Raw genomic sequence first — 27222 nt, forward strand, 5'->3', positions numbered from 1 at the left:
CCCCTAAACCATATCCTCCAGCACCAGATCCAGATGCCTCTTAAACACTTCCAGGGACAGTGACTCCACCACATCCCTGGGCAATATTCCAGTGCCTGAACAACCCAACAGGGAAACTTTAGAAGGAAGAATGTCTGTTTTTTTTTATGCACTCTTCTTGTCAGTAATTTAATGTAAGATTGTAAGTATTGTAATTAAAGAAAGTATGTAAGGGCATTTAATAAATACGTGTGTCATACTGTACAATGTGTTCTTTGTGTTTTGCAGAAAATTCTTTGCCAAAACCAAAATTACCTGAGGACAGTGTTATTTCACCATACAATATAAACCCAAGCTACCCAGGGCTTGCCACAGGAAATGGACTATCAGACTCACCAGCAGGGTCGAAGGATCATGGGAATGTACCTATTATTGTCCCATTAATTCCACCACCTTTCATAAAGCCACCAGCAGGTAAATCCTAAAAAACATGTAAAAATGGTTACTGTCATTGACATGTCCTGAGATTGCTAGATCATGATGTCTTAGTAAGAGGGCTGATTTCAAAATGTTTAAAATCCAGTCACAGGGAACTTTAAAATGGAGTGAGAGAGTGGCTTTAGTCACTTTAGTATTCTTGGAAAAACTTCTGCAAATGCAGTGACAGCAAACTTGTGCTGCTTGTGACACTCTGCACGCTGGATTGATTATACTCTCAGCACTTCAACAACATCTGCTTTTAGGGGGAAAAAGATTTTGTTCTGCCGAATAAAGCCTTTAAATGAATTAATGGAAGATTGTTAAATTAAAAATAGGCTCCATGAAGGAACAGCGAAAGAGACAAAGCCATCAAATCAACATCATGTCTTTGTGTCAGGTTAACAAGCTCATCCTGGGAAAACTGTCTCTTGATTCCCATTGAAATCCCTGACCTTTGTCTCTCGAGGGTTTAAGATGATCTTGACTCTACCCAGGAGACTGCACTGAGATGTTTTACATTTTCATTAGATTTTTATCAGGAGTGATTTTATAACATGCCATTCCTCAGAGTTTGCATGAAAAATGATTTATTCCACTCTGCATGCTGCGCACCGTAATCTGTGAAAGTAGCTCTCACAGCTACACCAGGGTGATTAATTGATGTGTTATTGTTTACTGCTCTACATGGTGTGATAATTGCTGAATCTAGATAGCAACCAGCTCGGCCTTGCTTCCATGGATGTCTCTGGGTATTGTTCTAGTTCTCTTGAGTGACCGAGGAATACAGGGTGTCATGCAACACCTACCAAAGAATGGTCACTCTGCACACAGGGAGGCACTTTGGCTAGAGTTCTCACCAGGTATACGAGTGCTTCTGCAGAGGCAGAACAACTTGTAGGATCAGGTCCCAAGTGTTAGATGGTCACCTCTGCCCTTTGTAGCATTGTCTCAAGGTAACTGTAAAATGACAATCAGTCCAGGAAAGTGTTTGCCTGTTGTCGGTTGTGTGATAGGCTACAGTTGTCCCTCCCAGATTATTGTTATGCCATTCAGTTTTATCTTTAAAGAAGTATACTAACATGCTATGAATAATTTTCAAATGTTACTCAATACACATTCCCTGCCAAAGGCTTTTCATATATTTTATACGATATTTGCTAATTACCAAAGCTATTTGGGCCCATTCCTGCAGCCTTTACACAGCTAAAGATCTCAGGCCATATGGGCTGGATCCTCAGCTGTTGTTGCCTTGGCCCTAAAGCTTTAATCAAGGGCTCGTGCCATCCCAAGCTATTTTCGCCTCCAATCTGAGTCACGAATGAATCCAGAATGCTGAATTTGTGGTATGTGAACACAAGGCTATAGCATGCATTGTGCAAATTGCCACAGTTGCTGGATTTTTATGACATCAAATAAGCAGGAGGAGATGGAACTGTGAAGTAGAAAAACAAATTACTGCAACAGTAGTTAAGTAGACACAAGGGAATCTTGGCCAAGTCAACTGCCTTCTGTTCTTTGCCTGTCCACCTACAACATATGATCCTGTGTTCAAATGCATCACTAAGGGTAACATGCAGAGAAGGCTATTCATAAGTATTTTCCAACTTTAGGTTTTTAATTCATTAATTTATAATGAATATTATTGTTTTACTTGCATAAGGGATATGAATGCATAATCTCTGCCTCCTCAGACTTTACCCCATAATCTGTAATGAGCACTAAATTACTATGACTTCTGAGCAGATGAACACATTTATCTCATCTTTGTTTTAGAAAGCAAAGCTGGAGAGGACCAGAGAGGGAGGAGAACCACAACCTTTGTGGGATTTGCAAGAAGCATGGGTAGTAATTGTTTTGTTTTATCTTAGGGTGTAGGTGCCCTAGTCATGATCACCCCAAAGAGCCTGGCAAGAAACAACTGGTGAATGCAAGAAGAAAAGGGAGTACAAAGGAGCCAGGAGAGCCAGCATGGGAGGCAGTGGTCTTGGCACTGCACTTTGACACCGTTTTGTGGGCACTACATCAAAGCAGAAAACTTCAGAGTGATACAAAGCCAGACGAGTAACTCTGGGGATGTTTTCTCAGAGTTGCTTGTAAGCACAGGGGACGAATTTGGAAACAGCACAAAGGTGCTTCTCTGAGTTGAGCAGGCAAATGATTAGACTCACATCATTAATTAATAAGGGGATGGGAGGGAGAGGCAGAAAGAGGCCAAGAGAAAGCTTCAAGGTTAAAATACTGGGCAGGAAAAGGGATCTTTGCAGCTTATTTTGAGCAGACATACGTGGTTACATTACAGGCCAGAGAGCAAACTGGGTAGTGATGCATTGTAGTGACTGAGATGCTAAGAATCGGGGCAGGTCCAGACTTTGTAAATGCATGAGGAAAGCTTTTAGATATTGTACAGGAGGAAAATCTGCAAGACTTAAATATAGCTCAAAAGAGAGTGCCCACACGTGGGAATGATGCCTAAATCATGAACCTGAAGGACAGGAAAGATGGTGTGATCCACCCTTATTGAGCAAGTAATATGAAGTGAGCACTCAGGGAGAAATTATTAAGACTTTAATTCTTGCTGTATTGATCTTGGACAGAAGGGTCAGCACAAGTAAAAAGGTGTCAGAGTGACAGGTTGGGTATTCATTTGGACAAGAGTGCAATGGTCTGAAGAGGATAAGCAGATCCAAGAAACAGTCACGATGAATTATTAGTTGAATTATTTTTGCTGATAAGATTCTATACAGATAAGACAGGGAAGAGAAAGAGCAGAGCATGGGGGATGGTCACAGGAGCCTGAAAGGAGAAACAGGAAGGATACTCTGCCATGTGCACTGATGTAGCAATTGCAGAGGTAGAAAAGGCAAAAACAGATTCAGGAAGCCAAGAGGAACAGGATTTCCAGGGAGGCAAATATGATTCTTGATATCAGAAACAGCTACCAGCTTGACAAAGTTCAAGATCAGCACTTCATCCTCTATGTCTAGGAAGCTGTCATTGAGGATTTCAGCAGATTAGGTTTTCCTTGAATGTGCTGGAAGACTTTGAACGGTGTCCTATCTGTATTTGTGTTTTGTATGACCAGGCTAAAACTTTGAACAACTAACAAAATTTTTTTCCCCCTCATACCCATTTTGCAGTAAAGTGTTTTGGTTTTTCTGTTGTTTGTTTGTTTTATTTGAAAACCAAATAATTTGAGCTGTCTGATTCAAATTTTATCTCCAAGCTGTTCAGATTTCTGTTTTAGTCAAATGAAATGTTAGGTACAAAGTTGCTGATCTGATCCTGGCAAACATTAGGGTGCTACCTAACCAAATTTAAACAGCTCCAATAAAGGCACTCTCTCCTTGCTGTACCTCAGAATCAAACCCAAATAAAGGCTGCATTAAATGCATGGGCCCTATCTGGTGCACTGGCTTCCTACAGACTGGGGTTACAGCATGGCTGTGCAGGATGCTAAATCCAGTCATAGGAAGCCTCCACCAGAAGGATGCAAGTTACTTGGCTGTGAAGGCTGTTTGCAAGGGCACTGTGCTGATCTGCACCACCAGACCACACTTGGGCAGTGCCTAAATCAAATGGGGCTTTATAATTCAACATCAGCCATCCAAACTGCACCTGGAAGCAAATAAGAAGTCATTGCCGCCTCCAGAATGTTGGTGTAAGAGTCTCCTTGTGGCCAATAAGTGTCCATCTTGCCCAGCAGGCTGGTAACTATGTTTAGAACTGACAGCAGATTCTGAGTGATCTTCAGGGTTAGTTTGGAGTACAGCCTATTGCAACAAACTGATCCTAAGGTTAGTTCTACTTAGTGTAAGAAGATTCTAACACTAAAATTCTAAGAAGTGTGGCAGCAGGTCAGAGGAGGTGATTCTCCCCCTCTACTCTGCTCATGTGAGACCCCACCTGGAATACTGTGTGCAGTTCTGGTGCCCTCAATGTAAGAAGGACATGGAACTGTTGGAGCAAGTCCAGAGGAGGCCATGAAGTTGATAAGAGGACTGGAGCTGAGGACAGGCTGAGGAAGTTGGGGCTGTTCAGCCTGGAGAAGAGAAGGTTACATGGAGATATCGTAGCAACCTTCCAGTATCTGAAGGGGCTACAGGGAAGTTGGAGAGGAGCTCTTTGTTAGGAGCTGCAGTGATAGGACAAGGGGCAATGGGTGCAAATTGAAAGAGAGGACATTTAGGTTAGATATTTGAAAAAAAAATTTCCTGTGAAAGTGGTGAGACACTGGAACAGGTTGCCCAGGGAGGTAGTGGCTGCCCCAACCCTGGCAGTGTTCAAAGCCAGGTTGGATGAGCCTTGAGAAACCTGGTCTAGTGGGGAGGTGTCTCTGCCCAGGGCAGGGAGGACTGGGACAAAATGATTTATAAGGTCCATTTCAGCCCCTAAGTTTCATGTTTTCTACACAGCAACATAAAGAAACTGGGTGGTTTTTTTTCTTATTCCATTAAAAATTGCATAAAAATAGCAAAGAACAGAAGTGCAGTAGCCAGGAATGATCTAGAACCCACCACAGTTTTGCAGGGTGTATATAGTGTGCAAACCTTCTGTTATTCTGCAGCCCTTAATGACAGAGTAAATCTGAGAGGGCACTTAGGGTGACTCTGCCCTTTTTTTCAGGCAAGTTTGGACAACTGTAGTTACATGGGATGAAGGAAGGTTAAAATCAAGACTAGTCAAAGAAGAATGCAAAAAATTCTTTCCATGCAGGTGAGAACATGCTGCCTCCTTCCCTGGCACCTGCTGGAGGCTGTGGCGTCTCAGTTTTCCCATTTCTTTGAGTGCTTTTTGATTTACTTTATCTTGTGATCCCTGTGGCCGTGCCTCGATAGGGGAGGTACAACTGCTTCTTGGTCTATCCTTTGAGCATCCGTGTTGGCAAAACACTTCCCTTTCCTGCCTCCTGTGTATGAGCAATTCACAGAGTGCATCTGCTACTCTGAGCATCCCAAACAAGAACCAGCTCTGCCATGCTGTGCTGCAAGGGGGGGTCACTGTCAAGGGATGCAGTGGAAGGGGAGGCAGAGAGGATGATGTCATGCAGTTGACTGAGCTTTCCACAGGGAAAAGAAGTACAAGGGGAAAATAATCCCCCCTCCCAGGGTTTTCAGAAGATGGGAAGTACATTTGGAAAAGGAGAGGCAATTAAAATCCTATAACCCGCAGATCAGTGTCTCCATGTAATTCTAGGTTCAGTGATTTCCAGATTATAAGGTTTGGGGTTGTACCAGAAGTTATCAGAAACTTGTGACAGTGAAGGAGTAGGCTGGAGGAACTGTATCTGATGAGGCAAAATGTCTTATAGGAGGACCAGAAGCATTTCCAGTGCCCACTACCTTGTAAAATAGGTCTGTGACCTAAGGTGGCAAGGAAATGTCATATTCAAATACTCTTTCAAGTAATTAGGTATTTTATAGAAAACAATGAGTCATTCTCTGTGTAATGGCTTAACACTGCTTTAGAATTAAAGTTTATGGGATTTTTTTGTAAATACAAGTGCAGATGGGTAATTTAGAATCATCAAGGTTGGAGGAGACCTCCGAGATCATTGTGTCCACCCATTAGGCTGTCACTCTGCTTCCAGAGATGGTGACTCCACCACCTCCCTGGGCAACCTGTACCTATGCCTGACCACCCTAACACTGAAAAAAGTTTTCCTAACATCTAATCTGACTCTCCCCTGTCTCAGTTTATGACCATTCCCTCTATTCCTCTCCCTGCAGCCATGGCAGGAGAGACCATCCCACACCTCTCTTGGTGCAGTATGTGGGAATAGGCAGAGTCCCTGCCCTACAAACATTCTGGAACTGCCTGCTGTAACCTCTCTCAATATTTAAATTGTATTGGAGCAATGTGGAAGCATAAAAGATGTTTTAAATGGTGGTTAGCAGGGCAGTAAAAATTAATTCCAAGATCATCTGTTGAAATTCACCGAGGAATTGGTTCTATGACTGTATTACCAAGAAGTCTGATTCCAAGCAGTACTCAGTGACAGTTAACCTTAAATAAAGGCCATGTTATCAGATCTAATTAAGTCTATAGATTGAGGAGACTTTAATTTTGCTATGTTCTGGATGCCTTTTCAGTATTTCACAAATATCTTTTTCTGGTTGCTGAACTGCATTACAATTTCTCTTACTTCAGGTTTAGCTCTCTAATAAAGACTGCAGCAACAAATCCTGTAGTCGCTACTCTTCAAATTATTTCTCTTGTTTTCAGTTTGAAACATCATCAAATTTACACTGATCATAGGGTTATTACTCCCTGGGTTTTAAAATGCCAGTGGTTGCCAGGATGCCTGCCCCATCTAGCCCACTCTTGATGTCTTTTGCTCTCTGTGGAAGGCCAAGTGTTTCCTTTGTGTTAAAAAGAAAATCACAAAGTCCACATATGCACCTTAATAGCATCTATTCAAAATACATAGGGAGTTCCCCCTCTATTAGCTGAAATAGGTGCTTTTTTGTTTGCATGTTTAAAACCTGCATAAATGCCAGCTTTTGTGTTGTGCATTCAGTCCTTACTGAACTATGCATAAGCATGTGCCTCAACTCATGCATAGAAAACGGAGGCAAGCCCTGGTTCCCCAAAATGATTTTTTAAAAGGAGCTGGGAAACTTTGCTTTATTGGCAGAGCAGTGAACTTCAAGAGCCTGGTCCTTAAAAGGAAATGCATTGTAGAACCCCTGAGGTATTTCCATAGTGATGGCTGCAGCAAGCTTTCTATTGTCAGCCCTGTTTTTTAAATCTTCCTCTTGTAATTACTTTTTTTAAGGTACTTTTTGTACCTTAAGTTTGTCACATCCCCCATCTATTTAGAGGAACAGCACTTAAGTGATATCACAAGGGGAGCTGCAGCAACGTCTCAGGAGTTTTGTTTCTTCATTTTCTGTTCAGTTTGAGATTAATTTGGTAAAGCATTTTGGTGTAAGAAAAATGGCTGTAATGGTGCTTCTGCCTTGCTTGGGATCAGTAACCTCAGGAACTGCTTTGGGATGAAAAATCTGAGCATGTGATACTTGGTTTTCTTCAATGGCAAGCTGGGGTTTCAGGAGCAGCAGGCAGGTAACTCAGCCATTCTGAAATCCTGGCAGGTCCCAGTAGAAACTGCAAGCCCTTATTGGTATTGCTGCAGATGCTAGATTCAAGTTAAGATCTAATGTCTTTAAAAAGGAAATTTTGCAGCTTTTCTTCAGAAAGTAGTAGTGAAAACCGCTAAAATATTTAAAGATGTATATGCCAGTGGATTGAGAACAGTTCCCAGCATGGGGCAAAAGGGCTATTGAACTGCCTGTGTGAGGGGGTGGGATGAAGGTAAGAGAAAAACAGAGGAAAACAGAAGCAAGCAGTAGTGGGGAGGCATGGCTTCTGATAGTGTGGTGGAAGGAAACTCAACCCAGAGATGAGTTAGGGGAGGGAGGGGCTGCCGAAATATTTTCTCTATCAGATCACAGATACAAGCACAGCTGAGGTACAGGTTTCACACAGGCTCACTCAGTCATGATGCTGTACTCCTTGAGATCTCAGTCCCAAACCCTGTGTCCTCCTGGTCTTCCCTCTGACCAACAGGACTTCTTCAGTACTGCAGTTGGGCACCTTCAGGAGTCTTCTTGCCAGAAGAATTGAGTATCTCGTGCTGAATTTCTTGCAAGGAAATGTGGAAAGTAAGGTTTCAAAGTACATGCTCATGGATCGTCACAATCAGCAGGATTAGAGTTGTAGCTGCATTTAATTTCACCCAACTTCTTGAAAATGAAGTTAAAATTGAAAATATATATCAGATAGTTCAAAACAGTATTAGCAGAGTGTTGCAACCTAAAACATACTAAACTGATCAGGATTTAGCTGCAGAATTGTGGGGGTTTTAGGAACGTACTAAACACTGTAGGTCATGCTGGTTTGCTTAGATAAAGGGACAGCACTGCACATGATGGATTTACTCTATTTTACTCATTGCCTTCCCTCACTTCCCCCCATCTCTCTAAATTATGGCTCCATATAAGATCGATTAGTGTAAACTGCTGCTCATTGGGTTTAAGAGGAACAATTTTCTGCAGCTCCTTCACACTGGTTTGAAAGGAAAAAACATACCAAACATTCTGCTTAATTAAGACCTAAAGAGGCGGTGCAAACTTTTGATGATTAATTGAAGCATGCTTTAGACTGATGCATATTTAGTTATTATAATGTGATAATTTTATCTTGTTATACAAACTACTCCCTTTGGGAACATGATTTAACACTGCAAACACTCCGTGTTTATTGCATTGTTCATTATGAAAAATACACAGGCTAAAAACCACAAGGAGATGTAACTGAACAGTATCTGTGTGGTGGGTGCAGGGAGTACCTCTTCCACCTGTAATGACACAACCCAAGGGCAGAAAAATACAATATTGTAACTCCCACAATAGCTCTCCCTATGAAGAGTTGAGAACTCAGAGAAGTAGAGGCTGGAAATTCAGATCTTGTGTGGTATGTGGAAGGAATATATCTTTCTATTACTGGATGTAATTACAGAGGGCAGCAATATGGATGCTCTGCTGAATGCTCTCCTGTTACTATTCAGTTGTGTCAGTGCCAGCTCCTCTTTGTCTCACCTGTATGAGTACCCACGCTACCTATCATAAGTGACACACCTGAGAACATGCTAAACACATTCCAAGAGTAGGTCCTGAAGTTGCAGGCCCAGATGGAGAAAAAAAATTCAGTTATTAAGATGTATTTTCTTTTGCTTCAAAAATATCTGTGCCAGGACTTGCAAATGTTATTTCTGTACTTTACAAACATGTGTCAGTGTAGCTATGTGAGTCCTGAAAGTGATGGTTAATGATCTTCATTAGAAGAGCTGCTCCAGTGAGAGCTCACATGATGGACGTAGGCATGCTGTCAGGATGAGCTCATGTTACTTTAAGCAGATATGCTAAGATAGACTACCAGCAAAAGTTTGACTGTGAGCAAAGGAGAACATTCCCGATGTAGTGAACTGATGTAATTATTGAGGAGAAGTTTCTTAGTGCAGCTCTAATCAGAAGATTAGAATAAGACTGAAGACAGGTAAGTGGTCTGGAACTACCAGATTTGAAGTTCCCCACTTCCCTGTGATCTCATTGCTGCAGGTTCTTCTTGCTCAGTGCTGTAGGGACAGGGATTTGATATATTTTCCTCAAAGAAGGGCAAGAGTCTGGTAAAGTGATGTGCAAATAATCTGGCCCAAGAAAACAAAGGTCTGTGAAAAAGTGAGGGGATTTCTAGCTTGAATACAAGATATGTATTTCTGGTTTCAGATTATTCAGGTTTGTGTTTAGCAAATGGCAGCAATTAAATTCCAAGACTCTGACTTTTTTCTTTTTTTTTCACACAGTCATAATGTTTTGAGCCTAAGTTACTGCTTCCCACGGCTGGTAGAAATGCATGAAGTATTACTTTTCTGTTAATGCTGCAGTCCTCTGTTTTTGTTACTAAGCCTAATACACTGTAACAAGACATCCCTGTTAGTTATTTTCACAAGGTCTGCTCAGACCTCTGCTGCAAACAGTGTGATGAAGGCAATCACCTTTATCATTGTCCCCAGCTGTCATCCATACCCATCCATACCCATAGGCCATAGGGCACAGCTCTGTACCTGTCCCAGGTACCAAACATGGGTCCTTTTCTCTGCTGTTCTTAGCTTCACTTGAAGATGAAAGAAAAGATTTGATTTTAGACGAAGTTTTCCTCCAGCTAGGCTGGATGGGGCTCCTGCTGGTCTATAGGTATGTGATACTGGATGTTTTCTTTTCCACATAATGAACTGTGTTACAAGAAGTTAGAGTCGCGTCAAAAAATTGATGTGGGCAAACCTACACCTGGGGGAGCAAAGATGACTTAAAAAGTGATGTATCAGGGTACTGTTCCAGGAAGGGCATGCTCTGAACCCCCTTCTGAAGTGCTGCTGTTTCCTGGCTGCTTCACATGGCCATACTCAGTTAATCCTTTGTAGCACTGTTCCTGAGTCTATTACATTGAAAAGACATCTAGTTTTATTAGTGCTGTTACCGTGAAAAGGACTACGTTGTATGTGACCATTCTTTGAAGACTGGGATGAGAAGGGAGTAGAATAGAGAAATTATTGAAGTTTGTTGTATTTAGCCAGGCTCTTGCCCTCCTTTTCTCCCTTTTGTCTTTCAAAATGATGAACATTTTGCTTAATATTGATGGTATCACCTGTCACTTCCTGGAAGTGCAGACAGTGGTTGGAAATAGTATTTTGTGGACCATTCTCTGCTGTTTTATTGACCGTCAGATCCATGGGCCACAAGTGAAGCAATGCTGCTTCAAAGAATTCCCCCTGAGGTGCTGGTGAAGTTCTACTGGTCAGGGCATGGCAAGACAGCAATTTGACACAGTAGCTCCCTTTTCCTCTCCCTCTTCCTCTCTTTCTCCTTTTTCCTCTCCCTCACCTTATCCCTCTCCCTCTCCTTCTCCCATTGTCAGGATCTATCTTTGAGCTAGTCTGGCAGAAGGAGGTGGGTTGAACCTTACTGTTTTGCATAACCTCCTGTAGAAAAGTGCATAATGTGGCTTTTCCATGTAAACAACTGCTGCTGGGAGACTGTGTAATTGAAAATAGACAATAGACAATAGTGTGTGGGTCTTTCTGATAACCATGGAAGACAATTCATGTGTTTCAGTGAATAAGAGTTGGATGATCCCTGAGGTGTTTCCCCTGTCAAGTCACCTGTGAAAACCCCTGGGAATTCCAGTGGTGGAGCTCTGCATTTCTCCTTAAAACCTGTGCCCCAGACAAGTCAGCCTACTTCAAAGATAACTACTCCAGCACGTGCTCTGTAATATTATTTCTTCATTTATGATAGTTACTCTCGGCAGAAATGAAGGCTATTAGAAAGGTATCACTGGTAGATCTCTTTTCCAGAGATAAAATACTTCTTATCAGTAGGAGAATATATGTTACTGTTATCTGGAACAAGAGTCTGCCACCTGGTTCCCTTGGTTCAGAGGATGTCCTGTTGTTCTGATACTTTCAAAGCGGTAGGTTCAGTCTGCAAGGAATTGGTTTGTTATGGTTCAAAAGTAGCTGCATCAGGGTAACTTTGTAAAAGCTCAGTACTTCAAATGGCTCAGGATAAAAACGGGTGAAGAGCTCTTGGTCTGTGCTGAAGTATTTAGCATGCTGGACAAGACTGGTCTGGAGAGAAAGCTGTGATGACCCTGTGCAGCAGCACCCTGCATGCCTGTGTGTCTGGCTGAGTACAGCCATCCAAGGCCAGGCTTCTTGACCCTAGAGATGGCTACTAATAATTTTGGCCAAACTGTTTTGATGTCCAAATGTGATGTTCAATGTATGAAAACATTTATAATATTGGCAAATCCCACTCTAAAGGGTAAGTGATAAAATGCTTGAAACACAAATCCGTGTTGTAACTTAGCCTTAAATGTAGGTTTAAAGGTAGACAGTCTGATTAAAACTAAAAGGTCATTACTTTACATTGTAGAGTTTTATTTGTAGCTGTAAATCATAACACAATTTGTGGAAGGAAAAAAGTTATTAAACTGGCAATATTTATTCCGATAAGGTGAGTAAAATGCAGCACGTAGTTCTGAGTTATGATAGTCAGGGAAAGGAGCCAAATCACTCTGCTAAAAATTAGTTTGCCAATAATTTTACAGAACGATGACAGCGTAGCTTCAAAAACAAATCCTTTATAGGGAAATGGGATGGCTGCATGACAGAATCTCTGAGCTATGAATTCTCCACAGCTCATGGACCAGGAACTGCTTTAACAATTAGTCTTCAGGGATGTTTTTTCCCCAGAAGTTAGACAATGGCTGCTGCTTGTAGCTGAAAGGTCATGCTGTATCATAAACTGGGCATAAGAACTGAAGAATTCCGAGTTTTAAGTCAGAGAGATAACTTATTGTCTTGATCTGTTTAGTAGGCTTAGCTATTTACTGCCTCTGCCTGTGAAGCCAAGGTGGGAATGATGACCACACAAGGATATCGCTGCGCTTTAGTAAACAAGCCCTGGGGTCTTTGTGCATGGCAGAAGGCAAACATGCCACATTTGTAACACACATTAGAGAAGAGCTTGAAAGAGGCTCGGGAACTCTGCCTGGATTAAAATTTCACCAATATGCATAACGACTGGAAAGTAACCTGGCAGATTTTGCCACAGTGCTGCTGCTTCTGTCTTGCTCCAGCCTGTGTTTCTGTGACTGCTGCATTCACATAAGAGCTCCCTGTTTTGTACACTAGTTGTTATTCCAAAACAACACGGAAAAGGGATGTTTCATATTCCTTCTTATTTAGAAGAGGGCTCGTGTTAGAGACCTGCCTTGGTGCAGTACCTTCTGACTGTATTTTATCACCAGCTTGCTGAACAGAGCATCTCAGGGGCTCACTACAGCAGACTGTAAGTGACATGAACAAAGCAGCAATACTCATTAAGCCTCCAGTCTTAGTCACTCGTTTATTGAAGTTGTGCGCTCTTGAACATGCTGAAAAGTTCTCAAGATTTCCAGAGATTTTCAGTGCACCATTTTTTTAGCTAATGATCTTTTCCAGCCATTTTAGCTTTGCCAATCTGCAGAGCTTGGCTGGCATGAGGATGAAGCTGGTGATCCCAGGCATGCACAGTTCTGCTCTCAGGCAGTGAGGAAGTTAGAAATGAGATGAGCCGGTGCTGTTTGTGTCTAAGTGTGCAGATGTCTGAGGAAGGTGTTTGCATCTCATGTAAATATTGTTCTTATATTTTTGTTGTAGAAGATGATGTGTCAAATGTACAAATAATGTGTGCCTGGTGCCAGAAAGTTGGAATCAAGCGCTATTCCCTGAGTATGGGAAGTGAAGTGAAATGCTTCTGCAGCGAGAAGTGCTTTGCAGCTTGCCGAAGAGCATATTTCAAGAGAAACAAGGTAAGAGAAATAAGGAAAGATGTGATCTGCGTAGACATAGCTTTAATCAGGCCCAGCCTGGGTCTCATTTAGCATCTAATAGAAGCTCTTTTCTTTTGTTTTCTCTGTTTCACCTAGTCCCTCCACTTTCCGCCTGTATTGTCTGTTGGACTGTTAGCTCTTTACTAACCTTCTTTCTTTCAGTTTCCTTCAGCTTGTTGTTTGGGTTTTGTGAGAGTCAGGGAATTTAAATACTAATAAGCATTAACCTAAGACTCCCAATTTGGCCTTACAGTCTCAGGATGCTTGCTGGTTATACATAACTAAGAAGTATCATGGAAATAGAATAGAGGAGGGTTGTGCCTGACAATGTCACCAAGTTCTGTGGCATTGGGATCATGGCAAGAGGGTAAATGCTTTTAGAGCCTAAGTCTTGGTCCCATCACAACAGTGGACACCTTTCCACTGCTGCTAGTGAGCTCTAGTTTCATTCTTTTACAGTGTATCATTGCAAATAAATTATCATTGCTGCAAAATTCAGACACTGTACAGTTTTTGGTTTGAGGTAAGCAATGTTAGAACATCTAGAGTAGCATGAAAGCCCCTCCTACTCAATTTAAATTTAATTCTGTCTAAAATTAGAATGCAGACCTAATATTGAATGTCTACATAAAATGCTGTAATCACTGAAGTACAGTGCCTGAAAATGCCCTCTAGGTTACTTCAGCAGCTGCTTCTCTGCAGCAGAATGTGCAATATGTCATTTACAGAAAAATGGAGAAGAAAAATTTCAGCATTTATAGTTATTGAAAAAGTAGCTGTGTCCCTTTGGTGCTTAATAGTGTGAGTCTTTGGGTAGCTTTATTGTCTTAGAAATGTTTATCATTCATAAAACCCTTTACATTTTGGTTTCCTAAATTATGCCATTTTCCATCATTCTACAGAGCATTCCAAGCCTGTCAAGTTCAAACTGAATTCAGGTCTCTAAATCTGGTCTTTTACAACTGTGGTAATAACAAATAAATACATATGGATTCTAGATTCAAGATGCAATGTTATAGCAAATTAACCTCCATTATAAATTTGGGTCACATCATCCTGCCAAAAAAAAAAAAAAAAGAAAGGCCTGAAGAATTAGGTTGCAAAAATCAGTAGAGTGGAATTTTAGTGGCAGCCTTGAAGAATCAAGCTCATAGTGTCTACTGGAGCAGACAGGCAAGTAAAAGTCACGAGTCTTCTATGAGGAGTGTTGTTTACATCCTTTTTATCTAGAAAAAATGTAGAGGAGGGAAATACTTTGAAAATAAGTTGGCATGTGTGTATGTGCACACCTGCACATTTATACACATTCAGCTCAATGTGCCTTACAGCTTGTCAGGTGCTCCAGCCTGCCAGGATACAGATCCCTGTCAGCTGATGCACTTGTGACTTCCAGTCACACATTTCCATGAGTAAGATAGTTTGTAGTAATGGAGGCATTGTCAGTGCTCCTGGTTAGGTGGTCCTGTGTGTCCAAAATTGATGAGTACCAGATACTTTGGGAAACCTTGGAGACGCAGATGAAAGAACATCAGGTCTTGGTGGATTCTCTTTCACCTACAGCTTAGAGCCTGAAATAGGAGGTTTAGATCCCTACTAAATGAAAATAAATGTGTGTTAACATGATACGTGGGTGTACTTCAACCCTCTACTAACCCATTAGTAGCAGGATTTAGTAACAGCTTATGCCACAAATTCAATCAGTCAGGCAATATATGAAGAAGTTCACTTTTACCTGACTTGCTATTTATTACCCATGTGCTTTATTGAAGGCCTCCTTGACCTTGTATTACGAGAAAGGATGAATTAAAGCATCTCATTCCCCTTGGTTCCCTTTCCTACACCTCTGTTAACTTCTTTTGGAAGCTGACAGATAATGAATATTTCCATCCAGAAACCTCTCTGAATTCATTATTTTTGTGCATATACATATAAAAATAGAACAGATGTTCCTAATCTTTTCATATACCATCATATACCAGTGAAATGTCCTATTATGTGCTAAAGAGGTTGCAAACTAACAAAATGTCTTACAGGAGGACTTGGCAAAACATGGTGAGATAACATTATTGATAGCATGTTGATTGCTGCATTGGCTCTGCTTCAAAGCTAAGCCAGTGAGTCAGATTTTCTTCCTCTTTGGATCTGTGGAATTGCTCAGGATCTGACCAAGCAGGGGAAATCTGCAGCTGCCCCTTGCTTATGTGTTTATGGCAGTAGATGATCATGGGACAGAACATTTAGGAAGTACTGCCATATAAATTAAGACAGGTACAGTAGAATTCAGCAGACACTCATGCTGCTTGTTCTTCACCTGTTAGTGATAGAGTGGAGTCTTGAGGAACAAGATCAAAGGAACCATGCTGCAATAGTTTCAGATTTAACAGCTGACCTTTAATCTGTTGCTGCTAGTCCAACAGCATACCTGTCTTCTCCATGAGTCTAATGCTTATTTTTGTAGTTAAGAAGTTATGCCACTCTACACTTTCTCATTTTTCAAACAGAGGAACAAAACAGTCACATTTCACCTGCCTTCTGTGTGCTTTAAACAGTGGATCTCTGCCACAATATAGTGTTGTATTACATTAAATATGTACAGCAGCTGCATTTCTGGGAGCTGATAGGATTTTGTGGTCACTTTATTTAAGGCTTGAATTTCCTAATGGATCACGTTCAGCAGTCTTCCCTCCCTCCCCTAGATAAGAAGTGCTGTAATAAGTGGTTGTTTAAAATGATAGGACTGTTTAAACAGTAAGGAATAAGTCATCACTAATGTCTCAAAACAGCACGAAGTAATGCTGCAAATTATCCATTCCTGAATAGCAATTGCTGTGTTCAGAATTAGGATTTTTGTCAGCATCCTAATAACAAAATCTTTTCCCATCCACAGGGCAAATGCACAGTGCAGTGCTGCATGCCCATACATTTCTAGCTGGGAGAAAGCTTGGCATGACACCACCTTGAAGTGCCCTGGAAGTGCTCCAGAAAGCCCCAGATCAGCAGGGCACTGGCTGCTCCCAATTTATCACTCCTTCCCAGCCCTCTCCCACAGTAGGTTTAGAAAAACTAGCAACACACTGGAATAAGCTGGTACCTTGCTGCCCTCAGGTGCTTTTGAAGCCAAGTGGTTTAGTTGGAAGGTGCACATCAGTCCTTCCTGGCTTTTGGCCTGGTGGAGTTGTATCTGTTTGTACTCCAGAAGCTGCACCCCTGTACCCTCTGCATCTGTGCATAGCCAGGGTGGTCAGGGAGCTTTGTGGCTAGGAGGGGAGGTTTGTAAGGATAAAGACTTGTGCAACTGTAAGTTGCTTTTCTTGTAAGAAACATGAACTTTACCCTAGGTATCCTGAAGTTATGACCATTTAAAATTCTCTATACCAGCAGCCACACCTTTGCAGGAATAGAAATAGGTATGTTTTGAAATTCTAATGGGTCTTCCAACACAGTAAGTTCATCTAAATTTCCAGAAATAAATGAAGAAAAAATCTGGGGTTTAACCCCATTAAGCAAACCCCAAAGTAATTAGACTAGATCCAATTAGAAAGACACCTAAAAATACCACCACTGCCACCCTCAAACAAAACCAACCCCCATCTGCATTCCTGTTCCTGTTTGGTCTCGTTTGCATAGACAATGCACATAATGAGCTACTGTATAATGATAACCTGTTGTGCATAATAATACCAATTAAAAGGAACCATTTGGTACTAATGTTTGTAACTGAAGATTTAAAATTTGGAGCTGTTCTGATGCTCCCTTCCTCAGGGATTTAATTTTATAGGCCACCTAATGTAAAGTTAAGTACCAAAGAGTCACATAAAGGCAAAAAGCACTAGACCACCAAGTCTCAGAATATTAAATTTTTAGGGAACGATTGGATTTATAATTGGATCCAGTGAGTTTGAAGCTTGAAAAGATTAATTTTGAAATTAGGTTTATTGACTCAATGGGTCAGAAAACAAATTTATTATGACCAAATAGCCAAACATAGAATGAGGACTGAACTCATAGAGGTTATAGACTCTGTTCACGGATGTATTAAAGGCTAATTTACTTGATTTGACTAAGACATTGGAGGCAAAATGACTGCAAGGTTGTCATGTCAGACAATATTTTATACCTGACCTTGTTCCAGTTTTCACTGCCTCCCAATCAGGAAAAAAAGATAGATGTCTTTGTTTACAGTGCTGTCAAATTTCATTCATACTAGTAAACAAAAAGACATAAATCAAAAAGTAAAAGCAAACTACTCTTTAGCACTATGAAGATGTGAACAATAATGGCTCTTTCCTGCCTGTACAGGACAGTGATGGGCAGTAGAGTGTGAGTTGGTAGTGCAGACACAGAGTGTGTTTTGGGGTCTTTTGTCTCATCTGCGTGGCAAGAATGAATGTGAATAATCAAATGGGGCTGTAAGAAGTCTTACACATTTATTTAGTCCTGAGTTCTGTTGCATTAGACAATTCCTTACATTTCCAAATTATGTTTGAAGATGATAAACTGCATGAAACATCATAAAGCTTTAGTACTCCTGCCTGAGTAGTTTTTTGGTTAATTAATGTATATCATTGTGATTAATATGGACATGTATATACAAACACATACTAAAACTAGGAGTAAACAGAAGCTATCATTCCCCAAAATTATTACTGAGCATTGTCAGAGAAAGTTCTCTTGATTTCAAGCTTAATTGTGCAGCCTAACAGTGCATGAGAAATATTTAACAATCTCACTGTTAAGCCAATGAGTAATGGCAAAAAAAATGCTACTTTCATCTCTTTCTTAGGCATCTGCAAAATTTAATTTGTAAAATGATCATCATTCATTGAAATTTGGAAAATTGCTTAAAGCAACTTGATGCAAATAATGCCCCTGACAAAAAAAAAGGTAGTAAAAAGCTTAGCTGTTCCTTTAGACTCCCTTCCCATAGTAAGTTTTGAAACACACGTGGCTCTGAATAAAAAAATCTGTTTCTGCTAGAGATTTAACTTGCATTAATCAGGTGTTCAGAAAGGTCAGTGCAGAGCAGGTGTCATACCTGGTTTGCATGGATTTGTCTGCATTTGGTTCTGTGGAGAAGTAGCATTTAAGAAATGGATCACAAAGGCTCTTCTGCCTCTGTGGGTTTGCGTGGAACGTGGGCACGTGTGTTTACGTGTGCCTTTGTGGGGATGTGCACATCTGGATGTGGTGTGTGCCCGTTTGCCACAGCAGCCAATTAAAAAGGTTTCTTGCAAGTGCTTGAAGGTAGAAGGGAAAAAGACAATAAACATCTTCATAGCTGTGATTGCTTTGTTGAGATACAAATGAGTGTTGATGAGTGAATGCAGATGAGATGCTGAGTCTGCAGAGGAAACAGCTCAAGTGTGGGGCACAATTGCAAACTTCTTTGAGGAACTGGCTGGAGAAGGAGGGATAAGGAAAATAACCTCCTGCAGAAGATGGTTTTAAAGTTTGAGGTGGGCAGAAGGTCTCAGATAGTGACCAAGGATCTGGAAGAGACACTGAAATAGCAAGAAAATCCTGAGCTGTGAAAGAAATGGATGGCATTGGTTGAGAAGGAGAAGGTTGGCATCATTGTCTAGCTGTCATCTGCTTACTCACGGCATGCTAAGCCCAGAAATCACATAGAACTCCTTCCCTAAAGCAGAGCTAGGATTTTTCATGATTACAAGAGGCAAATGAAATTCCAAACTAACCTGCTGAGAACATCAGGGAGAATATCTCACTGCCCAACCCCAGCAAAGCAAAATGCATTGCCACTGCTAGCGATGAAACGGGCAGCAGCACCTGACTGATGCCACCAGTGACTTAATGAAGGGAGCTGGCAAACCCAGCATGCTTGTCAGTTTGCAAACTCAATGGACATTTTACTGTCCATCTGCTGCCATTTAATACTATAAATTTGAATCAAATTCCCATTGTCTGAATTACTAGCAGGTATCCAATCCAATTAAAAGGCGTGTTCGCTTTTAATTCTAACCGCCATGTCACATTACATCAGCCGTGTTGCATTCTGGCTGCTTTGCTTATATCAAGATGAATATGCTAATTACAGCTGCCTCTTGTGCAGGAGGCATTTGATTCAGACAAAGCAACCAATTTACACGAGGTGTCCTTGCATCGGTTCTGGACAGCTTCAGTGATTGACTCTCTCCCGTTTCCCAGAAGTAGGTTTTGTTTACACACAGATGTTACAACAAAACACCAATAATTATGTTAGGACTTGACTAGAAATGCTTTTAAGATTTTTGCACTCTAGGTATATGCAGTTTAGAGCAATGATTTGGATTTAAATAGATGTTATGACACCTTGGTATTGGAGAAAGGAATGAATTTGCTACCTCTGGAGTGACTGAGGGAGAAATATGGCCAGTAGCCATTTTTCTGGAGGTTACTAAGAAGCTTTACTGAAGCCTTAAATCACTTGGGATGAATTTTTGAAGGGGAGAGGAAGACACTGGGGGATGAACAGACATTTTGCTCCTTTATAAAGTTTGGCAAGATGAATTTCATGGTCTGCATCCAGGACATTTTTACATCACCAAGGCATTTTTGGTTAAAGATTTTAGATGCATAGCAATGAAAATGAGCAGATATAGTACACATGGTGCTTACTTGAGCTCTGAACCCCTTTGGCTCCAACCTATATGAGCTAGTCAGTCACTCAAAAAATATTGCTCTCTTCTGTGTTCCATCTCTCAGCTCAGATTGTGTTGGATTAATCCACATTGCCTTGGACTCATCTGAAATGTTGTGTTAGATTAGTCCACATTGCCTTGGACTCATCTGAAATTAGGCACCTTCCAGCTTTGTGTCCACATACCAACGTAGAATGAGCATCAAGAACAGTCTTTATTCTGACAAAAGCTTAGGGTAGATCTCCAAAGTGAACCTAATTTGCACAGCTTATATTTGATGCCACTTTTCCCTTTCCTAATGAACACATCAATCATTAATACTAATACAAGCTGGGCAAATAAAGAAATGCATATTAAATGTTTGTTCAGAAATATCATGACATTTGAATAAATTATTGCCTTAATGCATCTGTTCACTTATCAGTCAGCTCATTAACTTAGGGAAATATTGAAAAAGGAAGTTGAGTATTTTTTTCACTCTATATATTTTTATTTGAAAACCAAAATTAAGCAAATATGGTTTTCAAAAACGTGTTTGGATTAGTAACGATGTTGTGAGCAACACCCTTCACACACAGTTCTGAAAGGATGTATGGAATGTGGAAATTGGAATTAAGTGTGTAGCTTAGTGGGGTGACAGTCCACCCAGGGAGGGGACCAGGATGGGCAGCAGTAGAAAACCTGAGGGGCCCAGCTGAAGGTGGAAGGTCATTTCTAGTGTTAAAGTTTCCGAGGAGCTAATGTTGCTGTCACATTTCACTGGTGGCACAGTAATTTGTGCAGGTGAGCAGCAGTTCAGTGCTGTTGCGACATGTCTTGTCAGCTGACGCTCTGTATTTAATCACTCTCTTACTCCCAACGCGGTGACTTCCCTCTCCATCACACACAGAAAACTTGCAATAAATTCAAGGATGAAACTAAGTTAGACCAAGGGAGTAAATCACATTGTCTATCCTTTTGGCCCCTTCTAAGTAGAAAAGTTCATCCCTTTTAGGTTTGTTTGCAAACATCTGCTGGTTTATGGGAAGACTGGAGAAACCTTTACACACATTAACCTTGAATCTGGCCTTGTGAGTTTAAATGAGGCTAGGAGAGGCCAAATGGATATAACTTATAAGCTGCTGGATGAACAGGAAAATGTACTGCTGGGAATTGTTGGTTGAAGTCAACTTCTCGCAGTATATCAAGCCATGCTCAAGTGTTAAACTTGCTGGAAGAATGAGGTGGATTTTATAGGGCAAAAGTCAGAAAATGTCAAATATCTTTCTTGTAGAAAATTGTTTCTACACCAATATTAGATTGCTTGCTGGCCAGCCAAGTTCAGTGACCGTCTGTGCTGTGTCAGAAACCCAAGCATTTACAACTCGCTCGTTTGAATTTAAATTGGGCTGAAAGTAAACATATGTTGCAAGTTGTCAGCCTGGATGCAATTTTATATCTAAAGTAAATGTACTCATCTGTTTAATAATATTTAGAAAGAGTCATAAAGTATTTGATGGGTTTGGGGGTGGGAGAGGAGTTGGGGGTGGATGTGTGTGGCTTCAGATGGTTTTGGTTTGTTTACTCTGCCTCCATCACACGGAGGGGCTGTTGGAGATGCTCAGGCAGGAGCCAGTCCTTTGGCTGGAACACCAGGGAGCAGGGGGATATGGGGCTCTATTGCTGTCCTTTTTCTTTTAAAGCAGAGCAGAGCATCTCCCTGGCACTTCTCTGGGCTTTGAGAGGGGAAGGATCTGCAGCAGGGTATGGCAGCCTGGCGCAGCTTCACTGCGGAGCGAGCGAAACATCAAGGGCTCAGTGTCTCTATTAGCACTGGCTGAATGCAGTCATTTTCCCCATATCACAGAGCTGGATGCAGCACTGCAGTGTCCTGTGTGCCTGTGGCCCTTCCTTCCCCTGAAATTCTCAGATGAAAAAAGAGAAACCTGTTGAGTTATAAATCAAGTAACAACTCAGTCTCAATTGCTCTCAGTATTTTTAATTTAGCCCCCTAGGCTTTCACAGCTGTGGTGCTCAGTGCTACTAAAAATGAGGTGGAAGAGAGCTCCTAGTACTAAATATAAGTCCTAAAAGCTTTAAAAGGTACACCAACATTTAGATATTTGTGAGGAAGTAGACTGAATACTTTCATGGTGTAGTAGCAATAATGATCAACTTTGGCTGTTTTTGAATGGTTCAGTCTGTACCTCTGTTTGCAGAAGCAATTTATCAGTATCAGTGCCTTGACAGAGTAACTCCCCACTGAGTTTTGACTAATGCACAAGCATTAAAAGAACAGGTAGCCATACTCCTGACTTCAGTGCTGGAAGTTGGTAACTTCATCCTAAAGAAAGAAGGACCAGGAGCTCTGAAAGAGAAGGCTCTAAAGAAGCCAAGGAAAAGGGTTAACCAAGAGAAGGTTTAAAAAGGGGGAAAAAAGAAGTATTGAATCACTCTGGAGGCTATTTAAGAACACCATATTAGATGCACAGATGGTATGTATACCTCTGAGCAAGGAAAAAGTAGAAAGGGGAGAGTAAATCTGGCATAGTTAAGTGAAGAAGTGCATAAGCTTAAAGGGACACTGTCAACTTAAAATCACACATTTGCTGGAAAATTTGTTACCTACTACTGTTACAAACAACACCTATGATTACTGTAACTGAAAGATGAGACAAAAAACTCCCCCTGCTTTTTGGTGTGCTTCTCCTGGGCCTGATCCAGATTCCACTGGCATCTGTGGGTGACATCCCATTGCTTGTAATTAGCTCTGGATCAGGCCCTGTGCATATTTGTCCTGTACATTGAGTACTGGCAATTTCATTATTTCGCATGTGGTCTGTTTTCTTACTGTTCCTGCGGTTTTTCACACAGCAAGAGAGGAAAAAACCATTTTTTTTTCTGAACTGGAAGTGTAGTTGTTAAAGGATGGAAATGCCAACAGGGTCCTAGGCACATGTGTAGCAGAAATACCAAATGTTTTGCTTGTTTAAGACAAAACTCATCCTTCAAGCAATTTTAAAACACAGTCAAGTCAGTTATAACCAAGATGTAGTGCAGAAATAAAAGGACAAGGAAATTATGTGAAAGGTGTAGGTGTAAGGCACTGCAGAAAGTACAGAAGAAGTGGCTCTATAGAAAACAAAAAGCCACCTGTGAGTCCCTGCACCCATAGGCCACTCAGCCATGACTCTCACCTCTGCTGAAAGTGTGCAACAGCAGAGAAATTAAATTACATTTTCTGTGTCCATCTTCACCGCAGAGGATGATGAGGAAATTCCTGTCCCAAGGACACTTTTCACAGGAAATCAGAGTGTGGCCTTACAACAGAAATTGAAGTCTCTTAGGAGGAAGTTATGGAGCAACTTCAGCAAGTCGAGAGCAGTAAATCACCAGGAGCAGATGGTACTCAGCCGAGTGTTCCTAAGGAAATAAAAGTGTGAAGCAGCAGAGATATTGACAAGGATCTGCAATATATCATTAAAACCAGCAACTGTTCCTGAAAACTTGGAAGTCATTTGTATGGTGCTTAAAAAAAAAAAACCACAACAGAAAAGAGATATAAGAAGGTTGCTTTCTTCTTGAGCATAGGAAATGAAACTGGGAGTTCCTGAGTAATTTTTATTTCATTTGCATGGTGGTAGAATAAAGAAACTTTCATTTAGGCACAACCTGGCAGGTTGTAACATTGTAAAGAACAGCCAGGATATCGTTTTTATACATAACAGCTTTATATTTAGGTGGTTGTTTGGACTCAGGATCATGTTTGCAGGTTAGTTGTTTTTGATGTGTTGTTTGATGTCTATGGGTAGTTTGGTGCCCTCCATGGAAACAGGGGATACATTTTGGCACAGCAGCATACCTCTGACCATGTTTTCATAGGAAGCTGTACATTTAAATAAGAAGCTGGTTGCGTTGTAAAGGACCCAAGTTCACTGCCAACACAAAAATTACTTTATAATGTTGGGGAATGTTTCCCTATGTGCTAGAAAATTTTTTAAATTCAATTTGCTTGAGAAAAACTAATTGTTTTTTAGAAAATAAAAGGTTGAATTTTCTAACAAAAAGCAGATATTCAATGCACAAACCCACTCAACCACATTCCCATTTTCTGCAGTTATGCCATATGGGCAAGGACTAAGAGAGGAGTACAGAGGTTTTGCCAAGCAAACACAGCTAGTATGTATACACACACACACAGAAATCAGCTGAGGGAGGCAAATTAGAAGTTCTAATGGATTTGAAATTTAGTAAAGCACTTGAAATGGCATCTCATGAAATCTTACCCTCAGATTAATTCAAATTACTTTGGATATGAACACTGTCAAGTGGCCTGAAAACAGGCTCAAGGAATAAAGTAAAGGGTGGTGATAAAGAGCAGCATATCAGGTTGTGGATAGAGAAGTGCCAGAGGGACTTTCGTGAGGTTGGTCTTGTTTCATATTTCATTAATGATCTCCAGGAGAGAACAGAGAACAAGTTCACAAACTCTGCAGCTGATACTGAACTAGGAGGAGTTGCAGATATCAGACAGGACAGAAAATAATTCTCTGGAGGATTTAGAAATAATGGAAAAACCCAACTAAATTATTTGTACTTTTACAAAAGTGAGTTAATATGTCTAGGAGGGAAAAGAAAACACCCTGAAAAATATCTTAGTGGATCGAGTGAAGCAGGACAACAGGCTGAAGCTGGGGAAGATAGGTGGTTGCTGAAACATGGATAGAGCAAGGAGCAGCTAGATTTGGAGAGAATTTGGAGGGGCAGAGTTCAGGGATGAGCAGAGTCAAAGATGATTTATGGAGTATGGAAGTGTTAAGCCTGTGGAGAAGGAGGAGAAGGCTGGACAGAAGTTTGTCTTTTGCAATTTTGATGTATAATACTTTGATGTGTTAACCCTTGTAACTGTGGCCTGAAATGAGCTGCTTTGCTTGGGACTGACTAAGCTGGGACAAGCAAACACTAGTAAACACTGGAGCTGGCTCTGGCAGGGGGAATGCATACACCATCCTCTGTGTATTTTCTGTCTCCTGCAGAAATGGAAGGATAGCATACTTGGATTCAGCAGGCAATATTACTTCCCCAAATTATACTGCACATTTTTAGACTGGACTATTACAAAGAGTAGTTAAAAGCCTGAGCCACAAGCCACTGAAATAAACAGGAGTGCTCTGTTCAGGGTAGCAGTTGAACTGGGCCTGAAATTAAATGGTATAGTTGAGGAGGTTTGATAAAACTGATTATTATTAGCAAAATACATGGCTAAGCCAAGTAAAAGAGCAATGGAAACCAAATCTCATTCATGAGAGATATTGCCTGCCGTGTACGTCCCAGATGAGTCCTATAACTGCGTAGATTATAGGATATTTTTCATTCCTTCCTTCAGGTATTGGCTATTGTCAGCTGCAATTTGCCAGATGAGATGAACAAATGGGCTGATCACTATGGCGAGACCCATCTTCCTAATCAGAGTGGCTGCACTGATGGCATAGCAAGCGTGAAGGGCTCCGTGACATAATCCAAATCCAAATTGACGTGTCCCATTTGGTTGGGCAAATACATAACAGGTGTAAGCAGGCGTAGCTTTATGAAAATAAATGGGGCTGCCTGCATCAGCTGTAATTTTGGCCCAGTGTAGGAATTGTAATAGCTCCATTTAGTTCTTACTGGGTCTGGTGAAGGGATAGGTTTGAAATGGTGTTACTGGAAAGGGGTTTTTTTATTATTACAATTTGAACGAAAATGTTTTGTCTCAGTGTCAATTATCCTCAAGTCTCTCATGAAATTTTGCAGCATTCATAATGTAGTTATGAGTGTCACCACACTGTTCTTTTGGAGTGTTTTGAAAATGTCTGTATCTACTAGTATTTGCTGTTGGTAGAAATATGGAAAGTGTAGAAAACTCCTTATAAAAAGATTTAAGCAATATGTGAGGTTGTGTTCAATCTCACATGGCAAGGGTTGTTTTTTTAAAAGTGTCATGTAGAACTCTAATTAATTATATCTGGATGTTTCAGCATCAAATGTAATGTGCAGGACCTATGTCTAACTTTTCCAAAGAACACAACTAAAGGTATTACAGCATGTCACCTAGTTTGGAAGTTCTCTCCTAAAATTGGTTTCCTAAAGACAGCTAACAGCAAAAGTGATTATTTTGGGCTTTTTGTTTCTTTAGCCTTGAACTTAGGCTTGAATAACTCAATGCAAACTGCAGAACAGAATATGCAGTAAGTTATTGACCACCAGTTTCAAAACAAAGGAGGTATTTTGGTCTGGTGGATGTCAGGGGCAATATTTCCACTGATGTCAGTAGGATGAGAACTGAAAGCTGCAAGTCAATGGTGGCATTACAACAGGAAAAAAGAGGAATTAGATATTTGTGATCTGCAACTATCACTTTTTGCTGATTAAGCTGTGTAAGGTATTTTAAATGTAACCTAATTTATTTTAGGTAAAATAAAACCCAGATCTGCCACAGTTAGGCTGGAACAGCTCTTTATCCTCCAGTAGCTCAGGGCAGGGAGGTAATGCACGTTTTTCCTCCTTTGCCATTCTGCCTTATCCTTCCCTTGCTTTATTAAGTGGAACCTTTCTAGCCTTCACAATATAACTGCCAAACTTTTAACCTCTCTCTGGCTATGCCTTCCTACATGTCCTAACCTCTTTCTTCATTTTCACTGGCAAGGTCAGGATAAGGTATGGCATTTTGGTTGCCTGTTGTGTTCTGTATTTGCAGCATGTCTTGTATTGTCTTATGGATGTTTTCTTAGGTTGGGTTTTTTGGTGTAAGGTACCACGGAAATTCTCAGTTGGTTTTTTTCTTTGTGCCCTTAATGGGGTTTAACTAACCACCCCATTAAACAGTCATTTCTTATGTGCAATTGTGATTCCTGGAATGTAGGTTGCTATTATTAATCATCTTTCCACTCGTACTGTTCCATTAATGATGTGAGAAGACACGGGTGTGAGTTTGGATCCAGCAGGGTGACAACTTCTTGTTCGTGGTGATCTGAAATTCAACCCGTGAAGCAAAGAATGACTTTTACAAGTCATTTTTGTGTTTGCCAATTTTGAAGGCAGCTCTGTGCCATTTTGCAGTGCTCCATGCTAATTATGACCCGTGTGGATTTAGGGATTTCATGAATAATACAAGAGATGCAGGAGCAGTTGGAAAAAAAACAGTTTTGCGCGTTGTTTGTGTCAGGGCTCG

At 40.9% G+C, this 27222-nt stretch overlaps 1 protein-coding gene across 1 annotated transcript; it reads left to right on the forward strand.

The window, feature by feature from the left end:
- Window positions 1–245: 245 nt before the first annotated feature.
- On the forward strand, window positions 246–18267 carry LOC103803635 (sine oculis-binding protein homolog). Its single transcript, XM_009076203.1, has 3 exons — window positions 246–453; window positions 13223–13374; window positions 18179–18267. The coding sequence occupies exons 1-3, from the start codon at window positions 246–248 to the stop codon at window positions 18200–18202; spliced, it is 384 nt and encodes a 127-aa protein (XP_009074451.1). The 3' UTR covers window positions 18203–18267.
- Window positions 18268–27222: the final 8955 nt, after the last annotated feature.

The sequence above is a fragment of the Acanthisitta chloris genome, unplaced genomic scaffold (assembly GCF_000695815.1).
Source record: "Acanthisitta chloris isolate BGI_N310 unplaced genomic scaffold, ASM69581v1 scaffold13496, whole genome shotgun sequence".
Lineage (NCBI taxonomy): Eukaryota > Metazoa > Chordata > Aves > Passeriformes > Acanthisittidae > Acanthisitta > Acanthisitta chloris.

Coding starts and splice junctions, on each gene's coding strand:
- LOC103803635 (XM_009076203.1), top strand. CDS start 246: ATGTGTTCTTTGTGTTTTGCAGAAAATTCTTTGCCAAAACCAAAATTA. Junction 454..13,222: donor TTTCATAAAGCCACCAGCAG/GTAAATCCTAAA, acceptor TTTTTGTTGTAG/AAGATGATGTGTCAAATGTA. Junction 13,375..18,178: donor CATATTTCAAGAGAAACAAG/GTAAGAGAAATA, acceptor TCTCTTTCTTAG/GCATCTGCAAAATTTAATTT.